This window comes from Dromaius novaehollandiae, chromosome 11, assembly GCF_036370855.1.
Source record: "Dromaius novaehollandiae isolate bDroNov1 chromosome 11, bDroNov1.hap1, whole genome shotgun sequence".
NCBI classification, from domain to species: domain Eukaryota; kingdom Metazoa; phylum Chordata; class Aves; order Casuariiformes; family Dromaiidae; genus Dromaius; species Dromaius novaehollandiae.
Window position 1 is genome coordinate 4,735,210 of NC_088108.1, and position 17,619 is coordinate 4,752,828.

Sequence of the window (17,619 nt, forward strand, 5' to 3'; positions counted from 1 at the left end):
GATGCTGAACTTGGAAGTGGCACTATAAATTATGAAAGAGATCTTGGAGTCATCACTGGCAGAAATCATCAGCTCAGTGTGCAGCAGCTGCCAGAAAAGCCACTTAAATGTTGGGTATCATCTCCATCATGTGGAGAACAGGACAGAGGATACTATTTTGCTGCTACGTAAAACCTTGGAGTATCCACGTCTCCAGTGCTGTGTGCAGTTCTCCGTGTCTCAAGGACGCTGGGCAGTCTGAGCAGGTACGGAGCTGGGCAACTAAACCGACTGAGGGGATGGAGAATCTGCTTTCTGAGGGGAGGCTCAACAAGCTGTTCACCATGTGCTTGTATGGATGCTGGTGCTGACACAAGAGCAGAGATGCGTGGGGGCAGGAATGAAAGACCCGTGGTGGAGGAAACGTTGAACTACTTCTTTTGGCAGCTGTGAGGGCTTCTGGTTGCTCAAAGCAACTGTGAGAGCACAGGCTTGGACTGAATCTTGGAAGCAGCCCAATCGATTTCTGGTTCCTCTTCTAATATGGTTCAATCTAAATTTCTTACATGCTAGCCCAGTTGTCTTGCGTTCCTAACCAAAGTGTTTTTCCACTGGTACAGAAATCTCTTTCCTGAGAGAATGTTTTTTAATACTACAAAAAACCACCCACCCCAGCTCATTCTCCAAAGGTTTTAAATATGTTCTCCAGTGCCTTTTTTTCTCGAGAGTCATAACTTTTAGACTCTAATTCTGAAAGAATTCTTTCAAGATACATAATAAAAGCCAGAGGCTTTCTAATCTGATCTTCATCTGATTTTCTGAATTGTCTAATTGTCTTTTCGCTGAGTGAAACCATGCAGAAGGATTCACACTGAGATTGTATAACCCTTTGCGTGGGGAATAAGAATTGTTTATAAAAGAGATTTTTATTGTTTGTGTACAATGGACTTATATTTAGCTAAAAAAAGCATGTTTTTAATTCAAATTTTCTTGGAAAAATAATAGCTTAAATTAAAGGGCAAATGTTTGCAAAACTCAGAGTAACTTCGAAAACATTTGGATGATTCTGGAGATTTCACTAACCGCTCGTTGGGTTGCTCCACGCAGAGATATGCGCCTGTGCATGTTGCAGAGAGATTATGTTATTTCCACACCAAATTTTTTACAGATTTATTTACTGGTCTGTGTTGCTTTTGGCTACAGCATTTATAAGATTTTCCGTTTTTATTGCTGTTGGCGCTCTTGACATGAAGCATTCTAAAAATAAAAATATTTGCCATTACCATAGAGCTTTTCGTACGAGGATGTCCAGCTGCTTTTAAGACTGGATGTAATTATTCCTCGTGCGTTTTACAAAGGCACTAAGAGATGAGCAAAGCGCGAGGACGATCTTGCTGCGATCCCAGGCCTTTCGCTCCTGGTAGCTGCACGCTCGCGTAGTTGTGACAGGCTAATAAAAAGCCTCCTTTGCGGGTGGTAAGAAACCATGAGAGGGGAACAGCACCGCACGTGACGTGCAGGAGCAAAAAGCCTTTTTCTGCGCCCTCAGGATTTCGCCTTGAGCAGGGCCTGAGCCCGGGCAGAGCACGTTGCAGACTAGGCCGCGGGGCTTCGCAGTAACTCCCAAGATGTCGAGGACAAGATGGTCGTTTTAGCAGCACGTCCGTGCCTGGCGCAAAGTCGATCCGATCCTGGGGGCAGGGGGAAGGAAGTGCCCTCGGGTGCTGTCGTGACCGCCCTGATCCACATTCGGTTCTATCTTGGGAGGGAAGAGAGGGAATTGCTTGAATCTATATTTAAAGTTGGTCCAACTCTGTACAAACCTCGCTATTTCTGTATTTCCTGTCACTAATTTTGTTGCTTCGCTGCTCATGGAAAGCCTTCAAGGACCATGTGTCCTTTTCCACTTTTTGCATGTTTTATAAGGAGATTATATGTGTATTTTAGAGCGCGAGCTCTCCCCCCGGGGCCCGCAGCGGATGCCGTGGGGAGGACCGAGGGCAGCAGGGAGCATCGCTGCAGGCGGGCGGCTGGAGCGGAGCGGAAACACCCCGGCCTCCTGACACCCGCCTTTTGGAAGCGGAGCCGTCCTCCCCCCGGCTGCTCCCCCGAGGTCAGGGCGGCGGAAGGGGCCGCGGCCGGGGCGGGGCGGGGCGGCCCGCGGGAGCAGGGGGGCAGGGGGCCGCGGCGCGGGGGGGCCCGCCGGGGCGCGGCCCGCGGGGCGCAGCCGGCGCCGTTTGGGCGCCGCACCGCCGGCGCCCGGCCCCATTTGGCGGTTGCGCCACCTGCGGCTGCGGCTGCCGCTGTCAGTTGGGCGGCTGGGTCCCAACATGGCGCCGGCGGCAGCGGGGGCGGCCGCGGGCAGCGGGGCCGCGCCGGGCGGATGGACATACTGATGACGGTCCGCAGACTCGCCTCCATCTGTACCATGGTGAGCGCCGCGCCGCGGCCTCGGCGGCGGCGGCAGTGGCCACGGGCAGCGCCGGGCCCTACCGCCGGGCCCGCGGGCGGCCGCGGGGCGCGCAGCTGAGGAGGCGGGTGCGGGAGCGTCGGGGGCCGCGGGCGCGGGAGGCGCCGCCGCCGGGGGAGGGGGGGCTGGCGGGAGGAGCGGCGCCCCGGGCGGGGCCGGGCCGGCCGCCTGGTCGCGGGGCCGGGGCGGGCCGGGGCGGGCGGGCGCGGTGCCAGCCGCGCTGCCCAGACCCGCCGCTGCCGCGGGCCGGGGGAGCCCCGAGCTCCCCGCAGAAACCTGCCGGCTGCCGACGGCTGCCCCGGCCCGGCGGCAGCAGCAGCGGGTCTGGGAGGGGGGGCGGGCGCCTTTCGGAGCGGGATGATCCGAGGGAATCGAAAACGTAATTTTTTCCCCCCCAGTTGAGTTCACTCTCGTTAGTTGTGACATCTAAGCCCTATTTAACATTCGTGTACTGGTCCGTAAAAGCCTCGTAATCATCTCATACGAACGCATATAGCGGGGGCATCGTCCACGTCGTCACTGAAACGCTAGCCGGAGTAGACTGATAATTGCATGATTATGCAGAATTTTTAATGAAACTACACGGCCACGTAAGTAGCAGAGTGGTTCCTCCAGCGCTAAAATGCAGGGGACATAATAAAATATTGCATCTCGTTAATGATACCCCATCTAAATACTGTACAACTATTCGCAGTGAAAAGTATAAACCGTAATAGAGAGCTAAACTGCCAGATTTCAACTGTGGCTCTGGCAGAGAGTATCCCATTTTAGTATTTTGCTTTTCGTAGCCCTGCATCTTAATTACTCCAAGTGGTCAAACTTAAGTTCTATATTTCATCTGAAACAGTGTCTGATGCAAACCAGATAGTGGGTTACAGGGTCAAAAGAGGCTTGCTGGGACTGATTTCAGGTGTGTGTACGGGGTGTATGCTTTTGTGCTTTTTTTGTTTGTTTTTTTCTCCAAATCAACTGAGGTACTGGGTACTGACTACCAGTTTTGATTAATGTGAGATCCAGTCGAACAGAACTGTGGTGGTGTTATACAAAGCTGAGTGTTTGGAGTTTCATAGTTTTGTATTAATACTTCTTAAAAAAAACATTCTTGTTATAGAAATGGATAGCTGGTGTTACAGTTTCAAGTTAAATATTGCAGAAGACCCTCCGGAGCTACATAACTCACTGATCTCACTAGATTTTTCAAAATAAGTTGTATTTCTAATTCCCCATTGCAAACACAGGTGAAATTAAGGTCATGAGAAGTGTCTGAATCATGGCTTGGTTGTGGAGTTCCCTACCCCAGAGGCAGGTGATTGACTCAATCCCATATAATATTTTGGATGCATTCCTGAGATCAGCTGACTGAGCCTCAGATTAAGAGGGCAAATGTAAGGCAATGCATTATCCTGTGAGTGTCTAGCCAGATTTGAATACAGTCGTTCCAATGTTTCGGTGACTGTTTTTAGAAATCTTGGCTACAAATATTTTATATTGGGTTCATTTCCGCTCTTGTGCTTATCTTAATTTGGTTTGGGAAGCTAGAAGCCGAGGCGATACTTGTACTGTATTAATGTCCATTCTGAAGTAGTAGTTTCTTCAAGAGGAGGTTTTTAACTATTATATTCTCAGCATATTACAGCATTGGGAAGCAGATTCTGCTTACTGTTCTTGCTTCAAGAGAAGTTACTGTTTCATTTCTCTACAGAGAGAAAGTATTGAGCAGTGCTGCTAACATAAAAATAATTGTGTCTTTCTCCCCCGGAGAAAGTGTTATAGCTCTGTTATGTATCCATTTCATCAAATATTTTTCAGGATCAGCGTTGTAGGTGTATATACAGGTTGGCTAAACACACAGTCAAGTTTACTCTGTTTTTTCTTCAGCTAGCACAGGAAATTTAAGATGCTAGGTGCTATGTTTAAAAATTGAATCAGCTTATTTGCATTTACTTGAGTTAACATCTAGTAAATAAAAATATTGTTTGCTGTGTCATAATGTGAAAAATCTAAGCTTTCTTTATAAAATCTGTCAGTTACGTCAATAAAGTCTACTTGGGAAACTACTTTCTTCAGCGTTGTGCTAATACATAGTGCTTGCACAGTACTTTACATCTTTTTAGTAAAATACCCAATTTTTACAACACTTCTAGTCATCATCTGCGTTTCAGGCTGGAAAATTGAAACACGGGTTTATAATGCTCTCAGACTCCTTCGTTGGTCGGCAGTGTGAGGACTGGTGCTCCTGACTTTGCATCTCGTAGTCACTCCTGTATTCTGCAATGTCTCTTTAAAAATTAAATTCAGTGCCGTAACTACATTACTGTCTACTAATGAATTCAGACTTTAATCAGATCTCCTTCCCTAAAATAACTTCCAGATTTTTGTTGTGCGGATCATCTCTCCTGTGCCTCGCGATCATTGCCTTTCCTGTATGCCACTGCCGTGCCTTTTTTTACGATTGCATAACATCCATGTGGCAACTGTAGCGTTGCGAAGATTGGAAGTTTGTAGGAAAATACATGCTAATTCGAGTGTGATTCATTGCTTGGTAAGGACGCCAACACCATGTGACAGGACACATGTGTAGCCAAAAGCTACCAGCTAGAGCTCTGGCTCTTTGCTGTATCCCTCTGGTTTAATTTTGCTTCCCAGCCCTTGTCTTTCTCACGTAGTCCGGGAGCTTTCCTTTTCTTTTGGGAAGTGACTGCAAAACTAACTAGGAGACAGAAGTGGGAAAGCAGTCTTGAGGCTGGTCTTTTAGCCCTGCCCCTCTTGCTTCATGATGAGCGCTTAGCTCCTGTTGCAAAAAATGGGTAAAACCCAGTATCTCTGTAGTTCTGTGGCATATACACAGTCATGGAGAGATTCAGACCCTGCCTTACTGAGGAGAGACGGCAATGAAGACCGAGTCGTGTGGCTCTGACTGCGTTGTCTGAACCCGAATGTGCCTGCTGCGCTGCGGAGGGCTGGAGGCCTCTTGGCCCATCGGCTGTGACAGCCGGTTGTAGGACTGAGGCTTAACCCAGAAATCTGAGTCAGGAGTCAGGTTTGTTATTGTTGTTGCATTAACAATAGCTTTTTGGCATCTGGAGGAGCAAAACGAAGCACTTGCATGGAAGAAAATCAAAAGCATAGATCTGATATTTTCCTTCCTCAGACAGCTTACTACAAACTTTCCACCAAATCAGCAGTTTACAGAAGTATTGGTGTTTCTTGGTAAGCTAATTAGAGACGCTTCCCACTAGATTCATGTCTAATTATTTGCTAAACCAGCAAGACATGCCTGAAGAACTCATATCCAACGTACAAATTGGTGGTAGATCTCTTCTGCTCCTCTGAATCAGTACAGCATGGGTGTAATTATTAACTTCCGTGGTAGTGAAGAGATGACTGAATCATTTGTAAGTAATACATTTCCATTTGCCAGCTGAATAATTTACATTATTCAGTTCCAGCAGGGCTTTCATGTCACTGATGTACAATGTTTGTCTCTACTGCTGCTTCACCTACATTTTTAGAACTTTGTTTTAGCTTTACTAGAAAAATGACATTGGGTGGATAGCAGGCAGGTTTCTTGAGCATGTTTTTTGATATTATGCAGGAGTCCTACCACATGGATGAGTTTTTGTGTTGTCCCTTTGTCTGTTTTGATCTGAGGTTATCTGTAAACTTCAAGATTTCATGCCTTCACATAATCCTTGTGCCAGGGAGTACTGAGGGAACTGTGAGAAGTATATGGTTCATTATTTGAAACTAGGTATTATCCTAGCAGAGCCTTTAGTATAGGAGCTATCACAATTTAAGAATAAGGTATGAATAGCTGGGAAAAGATGATAAAACAGCAGTGTGTAGATAGTTCAAGAGGTGCTCTGTATTATTGCATGTTTCTTACTTTATTCATTAGTCAGGACTTCTAACATGTTTTTAAGACCTTGAGTATATTTGTATTTATATACATATCTCTTGTACATCCATTCCTATTAAAAACGTAAACAGCTTTCAGTATTTACTCTTACAGATGTCAGTTTGGGAGATTCCTAGAATTGTTGCCAAAATACAGGGCTGCGCTGTAGATCACTGTTTTGTTCATTATATTGTGTTTTATATTTTCATCTCCTTCCCTAGTGATTTATCCGCTTAACCTCTCATGCACTGAGTTGTGAACACGCACACGTTCAGATGCATTGATGGCGCCTGTGTCCGAATTTCTTTACTGTCATACCTCCATGCCTGTCTAACTTGTACATGTGTAATGTCTGAAGTTGCAGCCCTTTCATAAATCTGTAATGTTAAGTTTTGCCTTCTGTTGGCACTGGCTTCCTCACTTCTCACGGTATCGTTCTTATATTGTTTAACATCGATGCGTGAAGATCAAGCTGAAATGTTATTACGCCTCACAAAAAACAATACTGGGAAATACTGGGCCTTGAATACACCTGTAGGTCTGTGTGTTTGTGTGTGTTCTTATCTTGCTGCCTTTTGGCCCTCGGAGAGCTGTGCTGGCAAGACACATCTATGCTTACTTAGTGCGTTTTCACCGGGTCAATTGAGAGAAACCCAAGGTGGGGAGAAACCTTGTGGGACTCTTTTCAGGTGGATGAACTAGTTGTGGGTGGTTATGTAATCTTGGAGAGAGTGGCTAAGAAGGGTGAAATAGTCTGTTTACAATACCACATTTCAAAAGTTGAGGCTCTTTCTGTGTCTCCTACCCTTAATCAAGCATTTTTTCTGTATGTCCTGTTTACTGGAGCCTACCTTTTACAGTCTAATTTTGAAGAGCATAAAATTATAGAATTTCACAAGTATTTATGTCTTGCTGTGCTTTGGTAAATAAGGCACAGATCCCATGGACCTTGCAGGACTAGCTCCTAACTGAATAAACATTTACATGGAACAGTTTATTGAGCATATAAAGTATTTAAAAATGCTTTAATTAGAACTGTATTTCAGATTTGAAATACTTGGTGGCAGTAACTTTATTTTGAGATAGTGTTTTGTAGCTTCACTGCAGTCTCCATGATATTGGTAGCAGCCAGAGTGGGCAGAGATGGTTATTTCTGTGCGCAGAATATTCAGCGCAGATGAGGAAGATTCTGTAGTATTTAGAAGTGTGGAGTCTTGGGAAGTCCATGACACTGCACTACCTGCTCCTTTCAAGATTATCAGTTTGTTTTGCCTGTATAAGCATACCGAGTGTGGGAATCCAAAGTTCAATTTACCATAATTTGTTATGCCTAGAGTCACAGCCTGCCTCAATGCATGGAAAGGGGTAACTTCAAAACCTAGATCGTGGTGTGGGATAGCTGAGCTGACAGCGCTTTTTATCTGACTTCAGTGCTGCACACAACCGAGATGTTTTAGAAGATGGGGAAGTCGTATCTAATTCTGAGGTTTAAAAAATCATGGCTGTATGTTTTATAAACTGTTTCAGAAGTACAGCCCCAGTTCTGCTTCCTTCCACACTCCCCCACACAGTAGTCTTAATAGCCCTGAGCCTGGGCCTATTATCACAGTTACTGTAGTGAAGTAAACGTAGGCAGATCTTATGAAATGCATCATCTCATTCAGATTTCTTCCCTGACAGGTTTTAAGTAGCTCCGGCTTGGCCTATTTGGTTTTACTGTGGTGGTGGTGTTGACTTTTTAAAACCATTCTTTAGTCATGCAGTATATTTAACCAGGCTTTCTAATCTCAAGCTCTGCATGGTGGTGTCCCTTGGAGCCTTTCCGCCCAACTTGAAAGCCACTTCCCAGCTTTCTTTCAAATGCTAAATCTTTTCCTGCTCCAATTTGTATTAAAAAAAAAAAAGAGTCAAAAGAATAATTAGAGAGAGACTCCAGCAAGACTTGTACACCAGATATGTTCTCTATACTGAAACCTCTCCTAGATCTCTTTCCCATTTTTGCCCGATGACATTATTCTTTAGGGAAATGGCTTTTGCAGGCAGGTGCATGCTGTGAGCTCGGAGGGAAGAAGCTGGTTCCAGTCCAAAAGCCGAGGTACTGTAGTGCTGTGCCTAAGCTAGTGTATCATAAGGCACTTTTATTTCGACTGGCTATTATACCAACAACCACGCTACACAGCTTCTGAGGGTGCATGCAGCTGTAATAAAAGTTTAGAAATATCCTAAGTTGCAATGCCATAATTACTTGATTGGAGCTGAACTATATTAATTGTAATGGGAGCAGAATAAAAGGCTTGGAGAAAAAGTGCGTAATGTTGAAATTAATACTTTGCACTGAGCTAATAAATAGCAAGTAATTTACCTTTGAAGAAAGGCTATGTTGTCAGATTTCCATGGGCTATATGGAGCTGTGAATGGGGAGTGTTTTAAATTGATTTCTCTTCAGTTCATTAAAAATAATCTGGTGACAAAATCAGTCTTTTGTATATTTTAGATAGGACTAAAATAGTTGAAGTATAGGCAAGTGTAGGAAACTACACTTTAAACTTTATACAATATTCAAATAAGAAATTTTTGAAACTCTAAGAGTAGTAATATATGTACTGATGGTTTCAAGAGTTTCTTCTCTGGATATGTCCTACTATCTATAAATAAACTGTAAATGGAGCATTGAAAATGATGGCATTTGCCAAAATAGACACAGTGACTTAACCAAATTTTTCATAGATTTTTATTAGGATCATTAATATTAAAAAGAAACAAACTGCAAGTTCTAGGTTCTAATTTTGGAAACTATGAGAAGGGCTTCACAGTTCTAGTTACTTTCTTTTCTTGTCCTTTAAGCAACTGCTTCATTCTTGCTTTAAAAACCTCTAGTGATGTTGGTTTGGCAAGTGTAGTGTAGTTTAGGTATCTGCAACTTTCCATGTCCCTTCTAATAAAGTAGACAAATCATTACTATTTTGTCCCATTATGCTGAGCTGGTAATGAAGCTGTCTATAAATCCGTTGATAATCTTCTGCTGTTACACAGATTTGCTTGTATAACTTCAAGAAAGCGGTATAATTAGAGCATGTCAGAAATAATTCTTGCACTGTATCAGCATTTAATGAGTATCGTAATGGGTATATTTTTCTTTGCTTGCTGTCCCATTTCTTTTGCCATAGTTTCTTGTTGTTTTGTTACCCTACTTCTCTTTTCCAGCCTACCACGTACATCTGCCATTCATATAATTTAGAAAATATATCCAATTTCTAATAGCTAGTGGACTGTGCTAATAACGTGAGACGCTCCACCATTCGGGCAGAGCTGGTGTGAAGCCGGCACCCTCCAAATGTGCGGGGCTGCTGCCCGCGCCCTCCTCGTGCCTAGTTAGAAGCTCAGCTCCGCAAGAGGAAATGCTGCCAACTGCTCCGGTTCCCCATAGCACGTCTCGAGGCTGTTGCAGAGGTGGCAATGGGATCTTCCCACTCGTACCCTTTCCCATTGCCTGCTGTGTGGGGGGGTTTTCCCCTCATTTTGTAGCTTCAGTGCCTCTCTGCTCACTCTCCGCTCGAGCAGCGGGACAGAGTTGACTTGATTATTTTTGACAAGAGCTCTGAGTAACAGCAGCGATACTGACCCAGCCTTGTGCTAGTTCTGATCCTTTTCTTACTGCAGCTCTGGCAGCAGCTGCTTTGCGCTTCTGCGGCCTGCTGGCAAGCTGATGAAGAGAGTACAATGTTGCTTTTATAACCATGCCCACGTCCGTAAGGTTACCTCTGTGGCCACAAAGCATAGGTGCTTATCAGTGGAAGCCTGGATTCCTCAAAGTGGAAGTGTTAATTCAGAAAAAAGAGTTGGTTGTTCACTAATGATACTCGTTCATTCTTGGCTGAGTTTTGTGGAGGACTAGGACTTCACTGAAACTGAGTAAAAACTTGTGGTACTACAAAGCGGGGGGGAAGTTGCAAATTTAAGCTAAACCCTTGTGGATGCTGGACGTGTGAATTAGTCTCTTCAGTAGACTGCAGTTCACATTCTGTGCTGCGCAGTTGTTTTCAGTCGCTCCCAGCTGTTCTTCGTTTCATTGACAGCTTCACAAGAGCTCTTCAGGTCTGGGCCATGTTATAATTTCTACCATAAAGCTGCTCATACACAGTGGAGAGAAAAGCGGTAACTTTTATTCACCTTCCAACAGTCATTTCCCTTCATGCTTCTCGTCAGACAGGCAATGCAATCTGTCATCCATCTGTCTACAGAAACAGTTATAAATGCAAATGAGATTAAGGGCATACAAGTATTTAAGCCCCTGGAAGATATGGGTATGTTTCCAGTTTCTGTAGTCAATTTAATCTAGGCCAGGCAAACTATTCATGTGCTCTGCAGGAATAGTCACGTGCCGGCTGAAGAGATGATGATAATCTGTGGTGCTTGAGCGTGCTTCGTTCTTGTCTAGTTTCAGCGATGCAGTAAGCTAGCAGTGTAATTTGAGAAATCAGGTCTACTGTGGTTTTTTCCCCCTTGCATGGTGTTTTGAGCTGGAAGTAAATTTTTAAGACTTCTCTGCTGAGCAGAAAAGATTCACAGCTTCCAAGCTACTAGACGCGATAGCTCTCTATTGTGTTTTAGATGGGTTATCCAGTTAAAATTTCAGCCATACTGTAGGATCACTTCGCTTGTGATGACTTGCTTAGACAACTACCTCCGGCAAGAGTTTTTGAAACTAGGCTTTTCGCATCCCTTTTTGCTTTACCCAGCTCAACAAAACCTGCCACGAAGAAAGTTTTTGGAGTTCTTTGGGTAAACATCAGTTTTACTCAGTTATTTCCATCTTCCCTGTATCTCATGTGCATCAAATGTTGATGTGATGTCCTCCCTGAGCTATTCTGAAAACTGGAGGAAAAGCTTGAATGTTATCAATCCCCTGTGCTGTTGCTTGATAGTCTATAATTCAGGGTATGGGACTTTTTTAAGGGTGTATTTTAACATCTTTTTTGATGGAAATCGGTCAATACCAGGAATGTTCTCGGAAAGGTGCCTTTTTTTTACGAATGCTATTATGCACAAAAATAAAAATAACTGATGCAGCTAAGAGAAGAAATATTTTATCCTCTGTACGCTGTTGGGGTTGCCTTGGTCATTGGTAGCAGTATTTTTTCCAGTGAAAAGCAAACAAAAGCAATGGATGATTAAAATGTGTGTATTGTTTGCCATGCAAGAATGCTGACGCTTAACATCCGTTAAAGTCCTCTAGCATCAGTGGATTATTCTGAACTGCTAAAACGGTGGTAGTTCAGATGGGCCGGGCGACTTTGCCCGGACGGTCAAATAGTGCCAGGACGGGGGAAACGCAGTCAGCTGAACTTCCTTGTTCGCTCTGGGTTCAGCACGAGTTCTGCGAGGGGTGGTGTGAACGCGATCGGGGAGGTCTTGAAAAGCGCAGCCAACCCCTGAGACATCCTTCCAAGTCATAGCAATTTCTAAAAAATTACAAATCCTGATTACAAGTTGCTGAAACTGTAGTTGCTGCTGCCACCAGTGCGGAAGTGTTAAATTCATGTCTCTCTTAGAGTCTAACTATATAAGTAAACCACTGTTACCACTTTAGTTAGACTGCTTTTTTGTCAGGTAAGTATGTATTGACCCTAAAAATTTGTGTTTTGTTCCTGCTTGAGGAGCTATGTAGAGAAAGTTTTATCATCTCTCCCTGGACCACAGTGGCAGTGCAATTCCTTGAGAGCGTTTCACAGACCTCCTAGAAACCTCACGAGGCACTTGCGAATTTTTTGAAGAAGTATTTATTTGTCTTGAGCTAGCGATAAGAAATCAATTCTAATCTCGTGCATTGAGCTTTGCATTTAGGTGGATTGTAACACACTTTATTTGCTTGGCTTTTGCATGCCAACCAAACTCAATTGCTTTGTAACAGAGTTTTTCTTGTCATTATTTATTGCTTCTACAATTTGATTTTCTTATAGTTATAAATGTGTTATATACTGTAAGGCGCAGAAGAGTTTTTTTTGCCCTAACAGAAATGCACCTCTCAATTCATCGAATAATCGAATATAAACCCTTGTACTTTGGAGTCTTGCCACTTTGGTTGGATTTTATTTCTAGTTGAGAACTAGGGCACTTATGTTTGCAAAACAGTGAAGTGCGCAATGTTTCTTATGAGCGGATATTTGCGTGATCTTAGGCAGAAGTATTTATCCAGCTGGAGAGATCTTTTAGTGGGGGTGGGAAAATGTATATAACATTGGTTTGAAAACAAAGTTGCTTGTTAGGCTCCACTACAGCAGGGTACAGTTCATGCCCTACTAGTCTTGATCTCCCGTTGATTAATTTGCTGTTTGCAAGTTTCGATGCAAAGATCACGGGTCCCGACTAGCTGAACTTTGGCTCCGGCTCTGCTGCCTTCCTCACAAACATGCAATGTGTAATTCCTCCCGCAGCATGACCGAGGCCAACTTGTGCTGTCGCTGTAAAGCAAAGTGCTTGTTCTGCCTCTCTGTTGCCCCGTGCAGTATGGTTCTCCTGGGCGTTCGCTCCTGGCACAAGTCACTCCATACTGCATGCCGCGGAGTTATTTTCCCATGGTATGATAAACATGTGCATTTTCTGGAGCCTCTTCAGTACTTTTTTCCATAGGTTCTTATTTAATTTGCGAGTTTACAACTTCAGAGCTATTGTAAAGGAGCTAATCTGGGATTTCAGTTCCTCGCGTGGTTACAGTTTGAGCCCTCTTCTGGTTTTGATGATTTAAAATGTTCCCTGATCAGAAAATTTAGGAAAAATTGAAGCTGTTAGGTTAGGTTAGCTTCTGTGGCTGACTTTAAGCATTTAATTTATTAAGGAAATTTTAATTTGTCATCTGTTCCTGCCCAGATTTACAAATCTTGGGCAGTAGACAAGTCGGCGGTTTAGCTGAATTGCATTATTGCTTTATTTTAGGTCGGTAAATTCTTTACAGCATACTCTTGTTAAAAATTACAATTGTTTATTAATTTAATTGGTCAGACATTTATTTATTCTAAAGATAGCTAATCTTATGTCTAGATTTCGCTTTGGGAGTTTTTTTTAGGACATCATGGAGGGAAAACGCGAATAGTTGGGAGCGGGGAATGAATGTGGGGAAACAAATGAGAGAAGCAGCTTGACCTGGCACTGATGCCTCAAAAAATGTCTGTGTAATTGCTGCTTGCAAAGAGCCTTGCTTGTAAATCTATCAGCACTCAACGTTTTTGGTGTGTTTTTTATACTAGATAATTATGAGCTTTCCTTGTTTTCTGTCTTTTGGATGTATGTTATTCCCTGTAAATCTGATGCAAGAGATCTGACTAGAAAGTTTCCATTCCTTTTATTAAAGCAAATTACTTCTTAGTGTCTTCTCTGTCTCTTAGAAAATGGTTTTGTTCTTTTCTTCTTGGTTCTATCTAGATTGTCTTTAACAGACTAAATACAGAGCCTCTACTTGTCTGTGTTTTATTCTAATAGTAGAGTGCTCATGGAAATGACCAAAACCTTTCTCAATTATAAAAAATCATTACTAGCTTCAGGGAAGTAGGTGAATGGGATTTTGCCAGACTGATTTTGGGGTTAGTTCAGTGCTTTTCTGAGGAGTCTGTATTCAAGCTGTAAGGTGGCTCGCCTGTGCTGTAGGAGCTCTGTTCACTACTTGCAGAAGGTCATAGGTGTATCCAGTGCCTTAGGTAGCTAAAACAGAAGTCAGGAACCCAAAGGGCTTGGATCCCGCGCTGAAGGAGCGTAACTCCATAGATAACAGCACAGACACAAAGGGATGCGGCAGAGGGGGGTTGGAAGATCACCAAGAAATGGTGGAGAACAGGATGGAGCGGTGCGAGGGAAGGCACCGAATCCCAAGTGGGAGCTCAGCTATAAGGTGTCAGTGGATAAAAAAAGAGAAGCAATAGAAAGAGATGCCCAGGCCACTTCGAATTTGAGGCTGACAAAGTCAAAGTTAAAACTAGAAGGTTGGTATGCTTTAGTTCTTCTTCTCTGGCATAAGTAAGCCCATATGGATGTATAGTGGTATTTCTCAGTCATATCTAGACTTCTGTCCTAATTATATTGCTGGAGCCTCAAGGATCTATTCAGAAATACGCTGTAAGCTTAATACGTGGTAGGGGTGAGCTGAATTTAAGTAATGTCTAATACATTTCTTCTCTACATTCCTTTTGTCTCTTTCCTAACTATGCTTTCCAGAAAAAAGAGGTTAGAAAATGAGAGGATTTCTGATGTAAAGTAGCATTAAAGGCAAGAAGCTTTTCAAAAATTCTTTATATATGATGGAGATGCAAATAAGGAACAGAATTATTTCTTCAGCATGTTTTTTGTTGCCCTTTATCGTAATATTAATAAGGGTGGACATGGTTTACATTTCCTGGTATTTTTGTTTTGCAGTCTTTCTTTTGTACAGCTATAAAATCTGGATTTTTGTACTTAATATTCTAAAAAGAATTTTATCAGCTACGTTTATTTTAAGAAACTGCAGCAGCATTAAAAAATCTAGTGAAGTTATAACAGGTACTCAAAGCATGTTGAAATATGTTTAGGGAAAAAAGCCATTTTTTTCTTTCATGGAATTTTAAACCTATATGTTTTCTGTTTATTCTCTCTGTGTTTTATAAGTTTCTTTATATTTATAATGCATACTTCACTAAATTTAGATTGTCATTCCTATGTCACCGTGAGTAACCTGAAATCTTAAATGAGAACAACTTTCTCTCTGTTAATTTTCAAATAAATTCAAATGGTAAAACCTCTTCTGATGGATCTTATAGTGGTCTGCTGTAATTCAGGCTGATAAAGAAGGGGTTTTTTGTAAGTGAAACGGTGGTATCTTTTATAATAATAAATAAAAAGTCTCAGATTGATTACATTTTGAAGAACACAGATGATACTTTAAATGCTAGTCCTCCATGGAAGTAACACCTTTTCTTGGCTTTTTTGTTTCTATGGGAGTGGCATGGATTCTGTTGGATGGTTTTTAGGAAGGTCCTTTTCCTCTAACATCATGCATATTTTTTCCTTGCAGGGCGCCAATGCCTCTGCTTTGGAGAAAGAGATTGGTCCTGAACAGTTCCCAGTGAATGAGCATTACTTTGGCTTGGTCAATGTAAGTGAATTTTCTTTACTTTAAATGCTGTTGTCTTAGTCATATCCTAATGATAATTAATTAAATTTTGAATAAATTCAAAATCTTAATTTTGAATGTAACAGGATTCTGTTTCAGAACTTTATCTCTGGGCACTTCTGACACAAAGTGGGAATCTGCATAGGCACCACATCCTGCCACATGATGCTATGCCTTGTTTTTTATAACCAAGAAAGAAATCTCATCTTACATACTGAAAAAATGAGTATATTTATTAACTTAAAAGGCTTTCAGAGAAACTTTCCTACTTGGGCACATTTCTAATTATAGGATTGTAATATTATGCTGAAAGGAACATTAACTAATAAAGTACGAATGCTGTGAGAGCATGGTTTTTGCTCCTTCTAGAGCAAAGATATTCGATGTAACACTGATATGACAATGTATGTAAGCCTTGAAGTTTTTAAACCAAAATGCATTACTTCTTTAAAAACATACCACTTGTGGGATTCGTGGATGTTCTTCTACATGACGACATAGCCGAGAGATAAATGAAGTTTACTTGGCTGATAATTTTTTAGCATGTAGAAATGTTCCTTTTTTGCCTTCTATACCAGTGAGCCCTTTTAAAAAGTTTTTTTTTTTTTTAAATTTGTCAGTTTGCATACATCTGATTTGACTAGGATCTGTTGGACAGTAAGAGATGTCTGTCTACGTTAACTATGGAAAGAATGGAGCATGGGTGTAATATTGCCTGTGCTTCTGGAGGAGAAAGGCAGCTGTTGCTTTTGTTACCAATGATGCTATATAAGAAATTAGATATAGATGATACAGTGGTTCTGTATCCTATTTATGATGTGAATATGCAATTTTGGCAGAACTCAGTGTAAACCCAGGTACATTTCTGTTTGCTGGTCATCTAGGCACATTTCATAGAAAACTGAAGAACAAAATGATCTACCTTTTGATGCCCCAAGTAAGGTTAACATCGCTGCTGAAGTGTTATTTACTGCAGTGCATTAGAATTCATTTAATTGATTTCTGTGTGCGTCTCTAGCAGTTTGTGTTCTCAGACACCAACCTATCTAAAGACATTGAATTATATTCCTTAAGTATGGTGTTAATGGCCATTCCAAAGCTTCTGAGGTTTGCACCATAACAAGAAAAATGGAAGGCATCTCCAATTGTAACATAAATAGCAGAGTGATGAATACTGTGAGGAAAAAAATAGCGTTCTAAAAATAACCAGAGTTACTTTACCCACATCCATACTCTGTTTAGAAGGACAAAATATGACTAATACTGTTGTGCTTTATTTCTCGCAATCAGCTTCTCGGGGATAGTCGTTTTCGTGCTGCTGTTCTGGAGAGCTTTTTCCTGAGTTATTCCTAGTTCTTTAATGAGACAGAATAAATTGGAGCGCTTTAAGGAATGTGGTTGCACGTCATGCACTGCAATCCTGCTGCACAAAGCAGTCCCATTTTACTCCTTGTTCAGGTATTCCCACTCTTGTTTCTCCTTTACATCAGTACTAGTAAACGTGCTGAACCTGCACTAAAGGTGCTGAACCCATGGACGGTTTTTTTAAAGGCTAGATTTCTCTTTGGATCAGTGAGCTGACCCAGCTTCCCTGCAGTCAAACATTTGCTAGAGCCACCGCGGGGTATAGGGGAGGGGTGCGGGGGAAAGGGTCTGACTGCTTCTTTTGGCATCCTGTTGTTAAAATGGATTATGGATGATGTGAAACAGCAGCGTACAAGGGATGGAACAGTGCTTTATTTCTAGAATTGGGTCTTGCTTTTCATTTTAAAAAGCTTTTGTCCTAAAGTGAGTCTTCAAACTTGAATTTTACATTGCAGTGTAAAATTTTTGAAATTAGATTGTGTTGACTCTAAATAGTCAGTTTTAAGCAACAAATTTTTTGGCATTTGAAAAACTTATTTATACCAGAGAAACCACGACAAAAAAAGTTGTTAAAACTTGCATGTTTGTACCTGCTTTTTCCTTTGTACTTTAGGTCAGATTAGACTTTATCCACATCAATTGTCTATTTGATCTGTGCCTGTCACTCTAGGATTGCAAATATTCAGCAGCTCATTGAGGACTGCCACGCCAGCCTGTTTTTTCAACCTGGTTTTTCCTGTTGTGTTTTTTTTTTTTGTCTAAGACAAATGG

General features: G+C 42.1%; 1 protein-coding gene across 4 annotated transcripts in view; it reads left to right on the plus strand.

The window, feature by feature from the left end:
• The first annotated feature begins 2,166 nt into the window (after window positions 1-2,166).
• Window positions 2,167-17,619, plus strand: part of LOC112982978 (ubiquitin carboxyl-terminal hydrolase 12-like) — a 31,403-nt gene continuing 15,950 nt past the window's right edge. The window contains exons 1-2 of one of the 4 annotated variants that reach the window (XM_064518098.1): window positions 2,167-2,410; window positions 15,385-15,465. In XM_064518098.1, the coding sequence (XP_064374168.1) occupies window positions 2,363-2,410; window positions 15,385-15,465 (129 nt within the window). In that variant the 5' untranslated portion in view covers window positions 2,167-2,362. Of the gene's footprint in view, window positions 2,411-2,864; window positions 3,040-15,384; window positions 15,466-17,619 lie in introns of those variants that run through there. The other 3 variants (XM_064518099.1, XM_064518100.1, XM_026099777.2) reach the window with 3 other exon arrangements.